At 43.3% G+C, this 17,435-nt stretch overlaps 1 protein-coding gene across 2 annotated transcripts in view; it reads right to left on the bottom strand.

The window, feature by feature from the left end:
* KIT (KIT proto-oncogene, receptor tyrosine kinase) overlaps positions 1-17,435 on the bottom strand; it is a 146,284-nt gene that overhangs the window by 35,095 nt on the left and 93,754 nt on the right. For both annotated transcript variants that reach the window (XM_030191394.1, XM_030191393.1), the window contains exons 7-11: positions 15,328-15,443; positions 12,778-12,884; positions 12,188-12,314; positions 2,775-2,879; positions 2,581-2,691 (exon numbers count right to left, since the gene is read on the bottom strand). In XM_030191394.1, the coding sequence (XP_030047254.1) occupies positions 2,581-2,691; positions 2,775-2,879; positions 12,188-12,314; positions 12,778-12,884; positions 15,328-15,443 (566 nt within the window). The remainder of the gene's footprint in view (positions 1-2,580; positions 2,692-2,774; positions 2,880-12,187; positions 12,315-12,777; positions 12,885-15,327; positions 15,444-17,435) is intronic.

The raw sequence follows: 17,435 nt of genomic DNA, 5'->3' as shown, positions 1-17,435 counted from the left end.
GTCCCAGGTACACATCTTACCGTTACCCCCTTATATTGTATAAGAAGTCCTCCAAAACCCACCAAAAACCTATTGTACCCAACTGTAAACTACTACAATAGCCCTTATGGCTGCAAGTGTCACCTATATGTGGGTACAGTAGATTTTTGGTGGGTTTTGGAGGGCTAACACTTTCCACCACAAGTGGGTCCCCCTCTCTTCAGTGCACTGCACTGACCACTAGGCTACTCCAGGGACCTGCTTGCTGCTCTAATAGGGCTGGCCATAACATCTAATACTGTCAGAGCCTGGAATGGGGCGTGAGGGGTGAAAGACGGTCAGTGACCACTGGGGGAGTAAGGGAACATTTAGGGCACCTTTTTCTGATTTAGCTATGAATAAAAACAGGTCTAGACCAAAACATCTAAATTGTATCCTTGGACATTTTTATTTTGTTCCATTACGGCAGAAAAATGTCCACGTTTTGGGAATGCCCACATCCTGTCCCACTATGCCCTAGATGTGTCCCCTTGTGATTTAGATTAACTGCATAGAAAAACACCTTTAACGTGTGTTTAAAAAATAGTGATTTGGATGTTTTGGCAAATAAAACATCCAAATGCCACTTTTTGGACATTTTTCTTTTTCAAAATTGAGCCCTTAAATTTCATAATGTAAAATGTGATCACACCAGGTGTAAGTGGGTTACACAGATTTGTAAAGACTTGATATTCCTCCAGATGGGGCTTCAACTCTCTAATCTATGTTAAATTAACTTGTATCAATAAAATGTCAATATAATGGCACAAAACACAGTTAAATGTGCAATTTTCCAACAAGTAAAGTAAAAGCTGATGGACATGACAATGGCAAATAAACTGCATTGAAAGCTTCAGATTTGTGCTTTCCTGGCATGATCCACTGATGTACATTAGGTCAGGGCAAGTGGTGGATGGTCTTCTTATTCCTCTGTAGTTTTGCTCATCTTGCAGCTCTCTCATTTACTTTTCTGCTCTTCTATCCTTTCAGTCTTTGTTTTTGTCTCATCTCATCCATTTCCTCCTGCTTTTCCTCCATCTCCACATCCACCCTAAGCCTTTCCCATTCTTACTCTGCCTCCACCAACTCTCCATTTCACTGTTCTCCAGCAGCATCTGCCTCATTCCTGCACTGTCTGTCCCATTTTATACCCCTCTTCTGCAGCATATCTCTTTCCCCTGCAATGGCTCCCCTGCCACTGTCAGATAAATTAACTGAACAAGGGAAGCCTGTCCCTTGGCTGCCAACCCTAAATAGCTTGTTAGCATGGCTTTTTCGTAACTTGTGGGCTGACGCTTCCTGGCTGCTCTTCTCATGCACCAAGAGAACAGTATAGTGCCCCTGGTATGTTTCCGAAATTGGGACAGAAGTTTGAGACTGAATTAAATACATTTAGGAGGTCATTCCAGAAGGGTTAGGCTGCATTTGCATGTGTAAAAAGGTAGTTTTAGAAAAGCTATTATTTCCACATGAATATTTGCAACATGCCCAGATTTCACAGGGGTATGTCCTGTGAATATTGTGGGTGAACATTTAAAACATGTGTACTTTTCATTTTATACATGGAATACATGGATATTTCAAATAATTGTCTCCACCTGCATTACATGACTTCCAAATCACGCATGTGTGTGAGCTAAGCTCATCTGGACTTGGGGTTTCAAGGTACAAGTGAAGAACAAGGAGATTCTGCTTATCACTCTGGCCTTAAACATCACCACAAAAAGCTAAAATTTGAGGATTAGAACTTGGATGCTTGGTTCTCTCTTGTACATGTACCTTGCAAAGTAACACTCCCAAATGAAGCTGCTTTTCGGCTTTTTTTTATAGTTGTGCATGCCTGCAAATATAAAAGTACTCTTGCATATCTTTATACTTATTTTACAAAGGCTCCAGATTCTTTTGTAAAGTAATTGGGAAATGATGGGCATTCCAACTTGAACATTCTTTTCCTTTACCTAGGGGGCCCTTTTACTAAGCTGCATAAGCATCTACGCATGCCCAATGCACGCCAAAACAGTTACCACCCGGCTACCGTGTGGCTCTTGTGGTAACCACATGCAGCTGAAAAATAATTTTTATTTTCGGACGTGTGTATCGGATGCACGCCAAGTGGCATTTGGCGCGCATAGGTCATTACCGCCGGGTTAACACATGAGACTTTACCACTAGGTCAATGAATGGCAGTAAGGTCGCAGATCCAAAATGGATGCATGGCAATTTTTGCTGCACATCCATTTTTGGCAAAAATTTAAAAGGCCTTTTTCAGAGGCGCACTGAAAAATAGATCAGCACACACTCAAAACCCATGCCTACAGTACCGCAGGCCATTTTTCAGCGCACCTTAGTAAAAGGACCCCTATGTTTTTGAAGGTTCTTATAAATTATTGTAGGATTTAATGCAAGAGATCAAATTGTTTGTATTTTATATAAATACAACACATATAAACATAGTGATCTCATAAGCCTTCTCTTCTCTTCAAAGCTAGCTTAAAATCAGCATCAGTTTGCTTTAAATTTTAACAAAAGAGTAATAAAGAGTAAGATTTTTCAAATTTTTACCTCCAATGGTGCAGGCTCCAAGAAGATTCACAATGTTCATATGGTGTCCGAGGTAACTCAACACCTTAAGTTCAGACATGAGGGCTTCTCTTTCAGTTGCATGGGCACTCGCTGAAATTAAGATATAAAGTTTTATACAGCAAGTGGTGTGGAACAGAATACATAAAATATTTAAATACAGATGAACAACTTACTTTTGAGCATTTTAACTGCTACTGTTAGAGGAGAGTCTGATTTTTGAAGACCATATGCAGTAGCCTCCATAACTTTCCCAAAAGCACCAGCACCAAGAATTTTACCTAAAATAAGATAGAACAATATTATTATTTATGCTACATGCTCTATGTTGGTGTAGGGCCTACATTTTAAACCACAAGAAGAGACTGAAACATCTACAGATGTACCGGCTGATATTCAGCGCTATTTAACAGGCCAGGAATGGCTCCTGGCTGGTTAAATAGCACTTAACCAGCTATCCACGAATATTCAGCGGGAAATAGCCAGTTATCTCCTGCTGAATATTCACAGTCAGCACACATGGCCAAATTCAACATATGGTGGCTAGAGTTGTGTGTTAAATTTGGCACGTGACAATTTAATGCACATAACTTAATTGAATAACAAGCCAGTCAGCACTGATAACTGGTGATAACAGCCAATTATCAGCACTAATTGGCCCTAATTAGGATTTACGCACATATCTATTCTATAATGATCTGTACGTAAATCCTAACGCATAACTATTTGGGGGTGCAGGTAGGGGCATTTTTTGGGCGTTCCTAAATTTTATGCAAGTACATATAGAATCGCACCTAATTGCTGGCATCTACAGTTAGGTGCAGTTAGGTGCTAAGCTCGATTCTATACAGAATTGTGCTAAGCGTGTTAAATTTTCAGTGCTGATTTTTAGGTGCTACTTATAGAATTTGGCCCAAAGGAGGAGATTCTATATATGGCATCTAAAAATTCAGTGCTGAAATCAGTGCTGACTAAGTGTATTCATAACACAAGAACATAAGAGTAGCCATACTGGGTCAGACCAATGGTCCATCTAGCCCAGTATCCTGTTTTCCAAACAGTGGCCAAGCCAGGTCACAAGTACCTGGCAGAAACCCAAATCCTGGCAATACTCCATACCAGGGGCGTAGCCAGACCTTACGGTGGGAGGGGGCCAGAGCCCGAGGTTGGGGGCACATTTTGAGTGCTGCCCCACTGCCACCCCCCACTGCCATGCCTCGCTTCGCTTCACCTCCCCCCTGCCACTGCCTCTCACCTCTTTGCACCCCCCTTACCTCACAAATATCTTTGCTGGCAGGGATCTCCAACCCCCGCCAGCCGAAGCCTTCTTCAGCGCCATCTCCGGCGCAGCTACATTCTGTCCTGCGCACGCTGACGCTCCTTCTCAGTTTCACGTAAATGACTGTCAGCGTGCACAGGACAGGAGGAGCAAGAAGAGCAGGTCAGGAACACGGCTGCACTGGAGACAGCACTGAAGAAGGCTTCGGCTGGCGGGGGTTGGGAACCCCCGGCAGCCAAACCAGGGGCCTAGACATAATTTGCTGGGGCCTAGGCCCCCGTGGCCCCCCATAGCTACGCCCCTGCTCCATACTACTCCAGGCTCCGCTCATTCTGCCTTGCTTCACCCTATGCCTGGAACAATCTTCCTTTACCCATACGCCATGCCCCCTCCCTACCCATCTTCAAATCTCTGCTTAAAACTCACCTCTTCTATGCTGCCTTCGGCGCCTAACCGCTCTAGATAGACAGAATGCCCCTATCTATCCACTCTATCAGATTAACTGTTCACTCGTCCTCTAGATTGTTCACTTGTCTTTAGATTGTTCTCTTGTCTTTTAGATTGTAAGCTCTTTGAGCAGGGACCGTCCTTCTATGTCTAAATTGTACAGCGCTGCGTAACCCTAGTAGCGCTTTAGAAATGCTAGTTAGTAGTAGTAGTAGTACTACAAATCCCAGGGCAATCATTTGCTTCCCATGTCTGTCTCAATAGCAGACTATGGACTTTTTCTCCAGGAATTTGTCCAAATCTTTTTTAAACCCAGATACATTAACTGCTGTTACCATATCCTCTGGCAAAGAATTCCAGAGCTTAAGCATTTGTTGAGTGAAAGAATGTTTCCTCCTATTTGTTTTAAAAGTATTTCCATATAACTTCATTGATTGTCCCCTAGTCTTTGTACTTTTGGAACGAGTAAAATATCGATTTACTTCTACTCGTTCTACACCACTCAAGATTTGTAGACCTCAATCATATCTCCCTCATCCGTCTCTTTTCCAAGCTGAAGAGCCCTAACCTCTTTAGCCTTTCCTCATACAAGAGGAGTTCCATCTCCTTTATCATTTTGGTCACTCTTCTTTGAACCTTTTCTAATTCCGCTATCTTTTTTGAGATACGGCGACCAGAACTGAACGTAATACTCAAGGTGCGGATGCACCATGGAGTGATACAAAGGCATTGTAGTATTTTTGATCTTATTCACCATCCCTTTCCTAATAATTCCTAGCATCCTGTTTGCTTTTTTGGCCGCCACTACACACTGAGCAGAAGATTTCAGCTTATCTACAACACCACCCAGATCTTTTTCTTGAGCGCTAGATTTAGGTGCCGATTATTGAATATGCTTAGTTGATATTTCAGCTCCTAAATCTACGTGCATTCATTCACACCAATGAACACATGGCGTAAATCTCAGCATGTAGATTTAGGCACACTGGGCCATATTCTATAACTATGTGTGTAAATTTTGGAACGCTCACAAAACATCCATTTCCCCATCCTTAACTACACCCCTTTTTGCCTGCACACATTAGAAGTTTCGCACACATCATTACAGAATACGCTTAGCAACTTGTGTGCCTAAATTCTAATCAGTGCCATTGCTCATTTATTAGCGCTCATTAGCCTGTTAAGCTATGTGCTTTGTTATAGAATCTGCGCTGATTTTGGTGTGGATCTCTATGCACGCTATATAGAATCCAGGAGATAGCGGCTAACTGGTTGTATCACATGATATAATCGGATATTTGCAAATATTCAGTTCTTCACCAGCCAAGTTAAGCAGACACAAATTGGGCTGCAGGCCTACCTTTGGCAGCTATAAACGTAACCGGCCAGCGCTTAACATTAACTTAGCTGGTTAAGTTTACAGCAGCCAAAAATGCCCCTGGATATTCAGTGTCGGTCACTAAAAACAGCTGGCATTGAATATCCGGGCTCAGTGCTGACCATGGGACTTAGCCGGCCTGCCTCCCCGTGAGCTGAATATTGGCCCTGAAATCCATAGAGAGGAGAAGAAATGGGGGGGAGGGGGAAATGATTGAAACACTTAAATATCAAAACCTCTTTCAATGGAGAAAAAGCTGTAGAAGTAGCAATCATGATATGAATCTCCAAGGGGATAGGCTCAGGAACAATATCAGGAATTACTTTACAATGGAAAGCGTGGTAGATGCATGGAATATTTTCCCCAAATGAAATGATACAAACAAAATGGGGAATTAAATTTTTAAAAAGAATATGGTAAACATAGAGGACCCCCAGTGGCAAGATGACGGGAATGAAGAATTGGGATAAGCTGTAAGGAGGGGCATTTACAAGCCAAAAGCAGTTTGCTAAAGTGTTTAGGCTTTCTGAAAGTCACTAGAACAGGCTGCGCAAAAAGGTAGTTGCAATATTTATCTTTCTTTAACTTTATTTGCATTTACTAGACCGCTTTTAAACTGACATGCAGATCAAAGTGGTTTACTATCTGCAAAATAACATGGAATGGAAAGGAACTCTATAAATGTGACAGGAAAACAAACAAAATCATACTCAGAGAGCAGAAATTACAGGTTTTAGCCGATAAAACCAGGTCAAGAAAAATCCAGTCACAGAAATAAAACTGGGTCAAGAAAAATCCAGTTACAGAAATCTGTCCCCATCTCATCAAGCCACTGATTACCAAAAACCCTTTGAAAGAAGTGAGTCTTTAATCTTGGTCCAAACTTTTGATAAGACAGCTTAGGACATAAGGACAGGGGGGGGGGGGGGGGGGGGGGGGGGGCAGACTGTTCCAGAGTGCAGGTTGAGAAAATAAAAGGTGCTCTGCCTTGTGGATTGAGAGAGCATTTGTAAAGGGTCTGGTAGCACAAGATGGGGCTCATTAAGGGAATGAAGGAGTCGTGAAGAAAAACTGCTGTAATTGCCTATTGCTCATGTTTGATCAATTCTTACTGCACACCGCCTTGAGTGAATTCCTTCAAAAAGGCAGTAAATAAATCCTAATAAATAAAATATAGAACCATAAAGGTTGACAGATAGCTGGGTAAGCCCTTACAAAGATTTTATATAAGTGAGTACCAGGACCTTAAATGTAATTCTAAACTCAACTGGGAGTCAATGAAAACTAAAGAACAAAGGTGTCATGCAATCACATCTCCATGCATGACACAGTACCCAGGCGGCGTATTCTGCAAAGTTTGAAGTCTCTTCAAATTAGTACAAGGTACACAAAAACATAGACTATATTACAATAGTTTAGCTGGGAAATTAGAAATGAATAAAAAAGAGTGTGCAAAGCAAAACGGTCAAAGTAACAACTCACAGATCATATTATGCACAAAGAACTCTGACCTCACAACAGGTGCCATTGGGTAAAAGAGTTGGCCATCAATGTTACCGCCATAGGCGTAGACTGGAGGGGGGGCGAGGGGGCCCCCACAAACGACAAGGCGCCGCCGCGCCATTAGTTAAAAAAAAAAAAAACACATGCAGGCACGCGTTCCTCTCCGTCCGCTTGGCTTCCCTGCCCTCTCTGTCTGCGTCCCACCTTCCTCTGACGTCAGAGGAAGGCGGGACGCAGACAGAGAGGGCAGAGAAGCCAAGCGGACGGAGAGGAGCGTGTCCGTCTACCCCTCTCTCTTCCTCCCTCCCTCCGGCGCAGGCAGCAGTCTTTTTCAGTGTTCCTGGCAGCGGTAGCGATGTACACGCTGCCTTCGGCTCTGCCCCAAAGCCTTCTCTTCAAGTTCCTGTTCACGCATAGGTGGGAACAGGAACTTGAAGAGAAGGCTTCCGGGGCAGACCGAAGGCAGCGTGTACATCGCTACCGCTGCCAGGAACGCTGAAAAAGCTGAAAACTGTTGCCTGCGCCGGAGGGAGGGAGGAAGAGAGGGGGTAAACGGAGTCACGATCTTGGACCTCGCGGGGGGGGGGCAGTAGAAGGAAGATGGATGGAACTGGGAGGGGTGGGGAGCAGAAGGAAGATGGATGGAACAGGGAGGGGTGGGGAGCAGAGGAAAGGAGCAAGAGATGGATGGGACTGGGAGGGGTGGGGAGCAGAGGGATGGACCAGGAGATGGATGGGATTGGGAGAGGTCAGGCACAGCAGAGGGAAGGAGCAGAAGATGGATGGGACGGAGGGATGGTGAGCAGAGGGAAGGAACAGAAGATGGATGGGACTGGGAGGGGTGGGGAGCAGAGGGAAAGAGCAAGAGATGGTTGGGACTGGGAGGGGTGGGGAGCAGAGGGAAGGAGCAAGAAATGGATGGGACTGGGAGGGGTGGGGAGCAGAGGGATGGACCAGGAGATGGATGGGATTGGGAGAGGTCAGGCACAGCAGAGGGAAGGAGCAGAAGATGGATGGGACGGAGGGATGGTGAGCAGAGGGAAGGAACAGAAGAAGGATGGGACTGGGAGGGGTGGGGAGCAGAGGGAAGGAGCAAGAGATGGTTGGGACTGGGAGGGGTGGGGAGCAGAGGGAAGGAGCAAGAGATGGATGGGACTGGGAGGGTGGGGAGCAGAGGGAAGCCTACTGGAAAGAAGACACTGCATAAAACAGAAGACACTGGGATCAAAGCGAATAGAAAAACTAAATGATCAGACAACAAAGGTAGATAAAAGTATTTTATTCATAATTTATTAATTGAAATGTGCATCTGTGATATTTTGCCTGTAAATTTCAATTCCTTCCTCCATATTAGCATATTCATTTGCATATGTATATATGCAAATGATATGCTAATATGCTCCGCCCATTCTTTGCCCCCCCAAATGAAACAGTCAAACTACGCCTATGGTTACCGCCTAAGTATTTAAAGGATTCCACAAGCTGAACAGGAGTACCTACAATAGTAGACAATATTGATGGATATAGCAGGGTTGGCCAATAATCCAACAAGCAATGGTTTTCTCAGCCATCACTTTCGACTCTAAGCTGACCTTTTAAGCACCAGATTGATCATTGTCTGCTCATCTTTCATTGTCCTACACCCATATACGGCCCCTGTGCTTTCTACTTAATCCACAGTTTGTCTGCACCCTTCTTCTCTCCATTGCTATTTCTCACATCGATTAATTCATTATATGCTGGTCTCTCTCTCAGTTCACTCAAAGGTCTTCAAAACTCATCCAGTCTACTGTCGTTAAATTCCTTCACTCTGCTCACCACTTTGACCATGTTACCACCCTCCTTCTTTTGGAACACTGACTTCTGTTATCAACCCACATTAAATTCAAAATCCTCTGACTGGTCTTCAAATTACATCTCCCTTCTGCTCCAACATATCTCAACTCACTCCTGATTCCCTAGGCCCAATCTGTTCCCTCTATTCCTCCACCACTAACCTTCTTACGGTCCCGTGCGTCCCTCCCTGTTTTTGTTTAACTGTTTCTTGTGAGACCAGCTTCAGCTATCTTGGTCCATCTCTCTGGAACTCTCTGCCCTCTCACATCTGTATGGAACCTTCCTATCCAAAGTTCAAAACATTACTCTAAACTCATCTGTTCATTGAGTCCGTTGGTTCTTCTACTTTTTGAGCACAGCTCCCTTCCCACTTGTCTCCTCCCACTGTATACAGAATACGCTTTGTTGATATCTCAGCGCCTAAAACTACTCATCTTCATTTACACCAGTGAAAATGTGGCATAAATCCTGGCGGGTAGGTTTAGGTGCACTGGGCCATATTCTATAAATAAGCATGTAAATTTTGGAATGCCCATGAAATGCCCGTTTCCCTGCCCATAACCATGCCCCTTTATGTTGTGCGTGTTAGAAGATAGGCACACTGCGTTACAGAATGCGCTTAGCAAGTTGTGCACGCAAATTCTAATTACAGCCAATTAGTGCTCATTATTGCTTAAGTGCTGTTATTAACACTGATTAGTTTGTTAAATCAATTAAGTTATGCGCCTTTTGCGCATTGTTACAGAATATACTTGGATTTCAGCACAGATCTCTAGGTGCGCTATATAGAATCCAGGGGATAATTCACAATTAAATCTACTTAGTGCCAATAATCACTTGTTAAAAAGCCAATTATTGGCATTAATTTGGCTTGTTATTCTATTAAATTGAATGTGCAAATCAGGCTGCGCCTAAATTTGTCCACACAGTTTTTGGCGAATTTTATCACGGAGTTTATGTGATCAGCATTAAATCTATCCAAAGATGTTGATGCACACATGACTCCTTCTTCAGATGGCATTACAAGCTTCTTAAATTACGTTCAAAGAAGGCCAAGTATTTCCATTGCTTCATTCCAAAATCTGAACCTAAATTTATAGTAGTTTTCAAGGGGGCCCTTTTACAAAGGTGTGCAAGAGCCTATGTGCGTTCCCGGTGGTAATCGGTAGTTGGTGCGCACTGGACGGTTATCATGCGGGTAATGTGGGAGCCCTTACCACTAAGTCAATTGGAGGTGTTAAGGGCTCAGGCTGTAAATAGACGTGCATTGGTTTTAATTTTGCCGCACGTCCATTTTCTGGCCCCCCCCAAAACCCTTTTTTCGAGAAGCAGTTAAGAAATGGTTCCGTGCGCATCCAAAACACACGTCCACACTACCGCAGGCCACTTTTTGAAGCGCCTTTGTAAAAGGGCCCAAAAGTGTGCTTCTGCATTAGAGTGTGCTAACACCATTAAAAATGCATTATTAGTAAATTAGGCCCACTGCATAAAATGGGACCTGTGGAAGATAAAGCATTCATACTTGTTAGTGTGTGTAATGCAGTAACACACTTTTGTAAATCTAGCCCTTATTTTGTATCAAACACAAGTTAAAAATACTGAACAAAGACATGAACTTGCTTTATCCATAATGGCACGTTACTGCTCAATGCATATGAATTCTTTGAAACTGTATTCAAAGACCAACAACATGTCAACAAACACAGTTTGCTATTCAATATTAAAACTGTCTCAGGAATAAAATTAATTGGCTAGTAAGTGCTTATCTGGTGGTAAAACATCTATTCTAATTTTGCCCAAAGGCAATCAAGGAGGACAGATGTTTGTGTCAGAAAGAATAAAGCAATAAAGAGGGTTCTATATATAGTAAGTGAAACTGAGGTGAGAGCAGTCATGTTACACCAGTGGCGTAGCTACATGGAACCACGGGGGCCTGGGCCCCCATAGATTTGGCCCTGGACCCCCCCTCCGACGACCCTCTCGACCCCCCTCCCGCCACCAACCCTCCCCTGGCGCCGCCGCAGGCTACCTTTGCTGGCGGGGGACCCGAACCCCGCCAGCCGAGGTCCTCTTCTTCTCACGCAAGGCTTCGTTCTGTTTCTATCCCGGCGGGGGGGGGGGGGCTCAAAGTTGTTGTTGGTGGTGGTGGTGGCGGCAGCGGCGCCGGGGAGGACTAGGACCCCCCTCCCACCGAAGTCTGGCTACGCTACTATGTTACACAGTCAAACAAGGTTCCTAAAAAAGATGCTTGAAATTTTGTTGTGAAACTAACTGGTTTGTTGACATGAGGCCCTTCCCCATCCCCCTCCCCTTACAAGAACAAGAAAATAATGGCAGTTTAACAGGAACAGTATGTACCATCATGCAGATTTAATCCTGATTGAACAGGAAGGATTTGATTTAAAACATTGTACAGGTATAGTGATTTTTAACAGGGGATTGACAGAATAATGGGGCCCTTTTACTAAGGCGGGTAGGCGCCTATGTTTGTCCAACGCACGTCAATTTGGAACTATCACCCGGCTACCGCAAGCCCCAGGCAGTAATTCCATTTTTTACGCGTCTCCGATAACGTGCAGCAGAAAGTATTTTTTATTTTCTACCACGTGGCTCTAACCGTGCGGTATTTGGCAGTGTACGTGCACTGATGATTACCGCCCGGTTAACGCGGGAGATCTTACCGCTAAGTCAATGTGTGGTGGTAAGGTCTCAGGTCCAAAATGGTCATGCGCCATTTTTTATTTTGATGCACATCCATTTTTGGTCAAAATATTTTACAGATGCACTGAAAAATGGACCTGCGCACATCCAATACATGCTTCTACATCAACACAGGCCATTTTTCAGTGCACCTTAGTAAAAGGACCCCAATGTTTTCTTCTATTTACATGTTGAACCATCCTCAAGGTAGAATGAAGATATTACCCTATTTATGCCAGTGAATTTAGGAAAACTCAAAACTCTCACATATGAGGGTAACTTCTCTTAAGAAAGCTTTACCCAAAACTCAAAACTGAAGAAAGACAAGTCCTTTTAAAAGTTATTCCCATACTTTGTGCAACGTGAACTTGATGGTAAACTACAGCAATTCATTAAAAGCTGTCCTTGCCAAAATAATGTTATAAGAGAGGAGGTTATAAACTAACCGAAACACAGTTTGTCTCGTGGAAACTCCCATTTTTGATCGTAAGGAAGTTGGGTTGGGTCTATATAAACATAGTTGTTGCCATTGATTTCCTCAACAACCTTCCATTGGACTTCATACTTTGGTTTCTATAAAATAAGAAATAAAACATTTAGGACTAGATCCTATAAATGGCACCTAAAAAAAAACTTGACACTGAAAAAAATAACGCTTAGCACTATTCTATAAATGGCCCTTAAAGTTAGGTGCTGTCTATAGAATGGTGCATAGCACCAGGAACTGTGACTATATTTAGGTGCAACAAAACCTTTGTGTAAATCCCTACACCCAAATTAGGCACAGACCCCCCATATTCTATCACAATGCGCATAAATTAAAAAGGAACACCCCTGATCTGTCCATGATCCTCCCAAGGCCGCGCCCCCTTTTTGGACTCATGCCACCAATTAGCACCGATAACTGATTGTTAGACCCAATTATCAGCAATAATTGGTTCTTCAATTAAGTTGCATGAGCAAATTTGGACACACAGCAGAATTTACACACATGACTTGTAGCACCATGTTAAAACATGGTACTGTGATACTTTACCTGCAGATATTTATATACAAGTACTGCAACTGCAACTCCCATCAGCCCTGCTGCTACTGCAAACCCTATCAATAAAGGCGTGAAGAGGGTGTGCGTACTGAGGATTTCTAGGAAAAGAAAATATTTATTTAACACAAGCATTGTTACATTGGGACAGACTGAAGGTCCATCAAGCCCAGTACCCTGCTTCCAACAGTGGCCAACCCAGGTCACAAGTAACTGGCAAGATCACAAAAGAATAAAATAAATTCTATGCGGCACTTAAATTCACAGAATAGCACTTAGCGCCGGGAACTGTGGCTCCATTTAGGTGCAACCATTTACACCAACAAACCCTTGATATAAATCCAAGTGCCTAAATTAGGCGCAGACCCTTTTATTCTATAACAATGCGCATAAATTAAAAAGGAATGCCCCTGATCTTCCCATGACCCTCCCATGGCCATGCCCCCTTTTTGGACCTGTGTCAATTAGCATCGATCATTAATTGTTAGGACCCAACTATCAGCACTATTACATACCCATGCCCCCTCCCTATGAATGCCCTCCCTTGCAAATATGTGCTAAGCCATTTTAGTGTGCAATTATAGAATAGCGGTTAGGTGTGCTACTGTCATTTATGTGTATAAGTGCATACTTACACACTTAAATAGCAATTTTATAAATCTAAGCACATTTTATAAATTATAGCAGCCATTCCCAACCCATTCCTTGGGGCACACCTAGTCCCATCAGGTTTTCAGGATATCCACAATGAATATTCATAGTTACATTTGCATGCAATTGAGGCAGTGCATGCAAATCTATCTCATGCATATTCACTATAGATATCCTGAAAACCCAATGGGCCTAGGTGTGCCCCGAGGATGGGGTTGGGAATGGCTGCATTATAGTAGTTTCGAAACCAGCGTGTGCTGTTTGTCATGGTAGAAAATATTTCTCTATTTTCTACCGCTGGGGGCGTTCTCAGCAGTAATCAGCAGCATGGCCACATTGGCATGAGCTGCCTAATTACCGCACAAATAGCACGTGAACCCTTACTGCTAGGTCAATGGGAGGTGGCTGCAAGTGCTCAGGCAGTAAATAGCCGAATGCTACTTTTAATTTTACTGCATGGCTATTTACTGCCCTATTAATAAAAGCCCTTTTTTTCCCCAGCCACAGTAAAAAATGACCCAGCGTGCCAATTTCACACATCCACACTACCGCAGGCCACTTTTTACCACAGCTTAATAAAAGGACCCCTAAGTGTAGGGTGCACCAACTACTCACACTAGTATTTTATAAAGAAAAAGTAGGTATTTACTTTTTTTGTTTGTTATAAATAGCTCTTAAATTGGTGCCTTCTTACCCTCTTTGCTTTGTTATAAATGTACCCTCCTCAAGCCCAGAGGCTAGATTTACTAAAGTGTGATACCACATTAAAGTGCTCTAATGTCACTACTATGTATTAGTAATAAATAGGTGCCTGGGACATGGAATAAATTTGAGGGTAATTCTATAAAGAGGTGCCAATTATTTAGGGAACTTATTCTATAAAGGAAAGTAGGTATTTACTTTCTTTTATAAAATAATAGTATTAACTTGGTATATAGGTGAGGGTGTCTGCAGTTTTGGGTATTATTTTTAATTCTACCCTTTCATTTGAACCTCAACAGTTTATCATGAAAGATATTTTTTAAATTGAGGCAACTGAGGTTAATCTGTTCTTATTTTCTTAAACATTTTGCTTTTTTGGTTCAATCTTTCATACTTTCACAGCTGGAGTTTTGTAATTCAGTCTATTGTGCACAAACTGAGCATGCTCGTGAAGTGCCAGCATCAGCGGCTGGAGGCACTCTGCTGATTTTCTCGCTCCTGAGGCTGCACAAGGAGGAAGGGGGACGCTTTGACAGTGGATTTCTTTGACTGGCATTGGCATCCCCGCCAGCAAAGATACGATATCTAATGTGGGGTGGGGGGGGGGGGGGAGTGAGAGGAAATACTTCCCCTCCCCCCATGAACAGCTGGCTATGCCCAACATTAATCACAATTAAAATGTTTAATTGAAATGCAGCCCTAATTATTTTGTATTTTGGACCTTTTAGGAATTGTCGGTTAATAAGTGGTAGATTAGATTACATATAAACTCATATGCCAGCCATAAAGCTGGTGTAAATGTTTGCACCTAGACTCCAGAATATATGCTCAACTTATAGTACTTGATACATTACACATGCAAGTGCATGCCCCGCCCACATCCTCCCATTTGAATGCCCACTATCAAAGATAGGTGCACAGTTATAGAATAGAGTGTAGCTGGATTTCTGGCATTTGCATGCATATGTGCACATATACATATGCATTTCCTGATATTCTCGTCATAATTAATTCCATTATAATGTGTTAGGGAATGGTAACAAAGTAACACACTTTAGTAAATCTACACCTAAATGATTTTCATAGTTTGGCTAGGTTACCCTGGGTGGAAATTCATCTAATTATATGCCCAATAAAATTCAATCTCTTCAATCACTGTAAGAAAGGTAAGTTGTAAAAGACTTTACTTACTTTTCACATTGACTTCAAATGTCACGAAGGAGGAGGCATCACCATTGGAGACACAGTACAAATAAAAGCCTCCTTCCTTTCCTTTCAGTCGGATTAGGTGGAGTTCACTAACATACCTGAATAATTTGAAAAAATATATAGAAGAATTCAACCTCTTTTTTGTTGCAAGAATTGAGTGTTGAGGCTGGCTGTGTAATCTATCTTTTGCTGGCATGTGAAGACTGTTACTTTTTTTACTGTACATTTGTAAGATCACATGACAATAGGCACTGTCTGTTGGAATAGTTGCAACCCATATTAATTAATTATATTTATATCCTGCCTTTATCCAAGGCAGGTAACAATAGTCACATACATAGTGATTATGCATTTGATTATGGAACATGATCAGTAAAGTTGAACTGGCCAGAAAACACATGAAAGAAGAGAAAAAGTATGTCACGCTACGCGCCTGTCATGAACAGTGAGCCCTTGGACCACTACCTATAGCCGGCAGTGGCAGGATAACCCCTCAAACAGGCAGCAAGACACAGACCGGACTGGAACAGTGGACAGAAGAAGCAGCAGAGGCAACACACGCCGAACCAGGCAAAGCAGGAGCCCTAGACTTCACCTGCGCTTAGCCGCTATTCACCAGGAGTTGAGCTCCTGGCTGCAGGCGGCCGACAGGACTTACCGGACAGGGCTGAGCTGGACTGGGACACAAACACAGGCAGCGAGCATGAGAAAAGTCCACGAAACACACAAGGTCTTGGGCGGGCAGCAGCAGAGGCATAAACCAGGGAACAGGTCCTGGGCTGGCAGCAAGCAGGAGAGAAACCAGTAAACAAGCCGGGTCGGGGCAGGCAGCAAGCAGAAGAAGAATAAATCAGAAAACAAGCAAGTTCTAGTTGACACGAAAAGTAGCAAAGTAGCACTGCAACAAAACTCTCACAGACTAAGGCTCCACTGAGGACCTCTGCTGCAAGGCAAACTAGAAAGCTACCAGGTGGCTAATAAAGGCAAACAACAAGGGCTGTCACCCGGTACGGGTACTGCGTAGTTCCAAAAAGTTCCAAGACATACTGGACGGCTGCAAGATCCAGAGCATGGGAAACAGCCAGCAGTCAGTCCATGGCAGTCACCAGATCTAGCCATCAGGTGGCGATATGAATGAGAGCAGGAAACATAGGCAATATCGTAACAAAGAAAGAAAAGAGGAAGAAAAAACCGCCAGAGACCACAGAAAAGAAATAGCGAGTCAGTTAAGCCTTCATGTAGCCAAATAGGCTTTTATGAACAGGTGTGTTTTTAGTAATCGCTTGAATTGTTGAATATCTGCACAAGCTCTCAGGTATCCAGGTAAAGTGTTCCGCGAGGATGAGGCAGCAATAGAGAAGAACAGAAGTTTTGTCTCTATGTAATTGTATGATTTAATGAGAGGCAGACAGAGCTGACTGGCTGTCTCTGATCTCAGTGCTCGGTTTGGTTTATATGTCAGCAGGGTATTATGAAAGCAGGCTGGAACAGTTCCAAATATACGTTGGGGTCAATACAGGGGTCTTGAATTGAATTCTGTACGTCACAGGAAGCCAGTGTAATTTTTTTTTTAGTGTTGGTGTGATGTGATGTGATCAGATCTTGGGATTTCTGTTATCAATCGTGCAGCTGCGTTTTGGATGACCTGCAGAGCTTAGAGTCGGGATGATGGTATTCCCAGGAACAGAGAGTTACAATAATCAACTTTTGTCAGTACTAAACTCTTTACAATCAGCCGAAAATCATGTGGAGGGGCATTTTCGAACGGGGACGCTCACCTCTAAGGGTGCCCATCTCCGAGGGCATTCTCGTGAAGAGGCGGGGCCGACCGTATTTTCGAAATGAGATGGGCGTCCATCTTTCATTTCGATAATACGGTTGAAGTCACCCAAATCTCAACATTGCTGAGATCGCCGGCTGTAGAGATGGGCGCCCTCAGTTTTCGGCCATAATGGAAACCGAGGGCGCCCATCTCAAAAACGAACAACTCCATGGCATTTGGTCATGGGAGGGACCAGGATTCGTAGTGCACTGGTCCCCCTCACATGCCAGGCAAGCTTTTAGATCTGCCAGTTCAAACTTTGGCCTTG

The sequence above is a fragment of the Microcaecilia unicolor genome, chromosome 2 (genome assembly GCF_901765095.1).
Source record: "Microcaecilia unicolor chromosome 2, aMicUni1.1, whole genome shotgun sequence".
Classification (NCBI taxonomy): domain Eukaryota; kingdom Metazoa; phylum Chordata; class Amphibia; order Gymnophiona; family Siphonopidae; genus Microcaecilia; species Microcaecilia unicolor.
The sequence above is the reverse complement of the archived record's forward strand: the minus strand, read 5'-3'. Positions and strand labels throughout refer to the sequence as shown.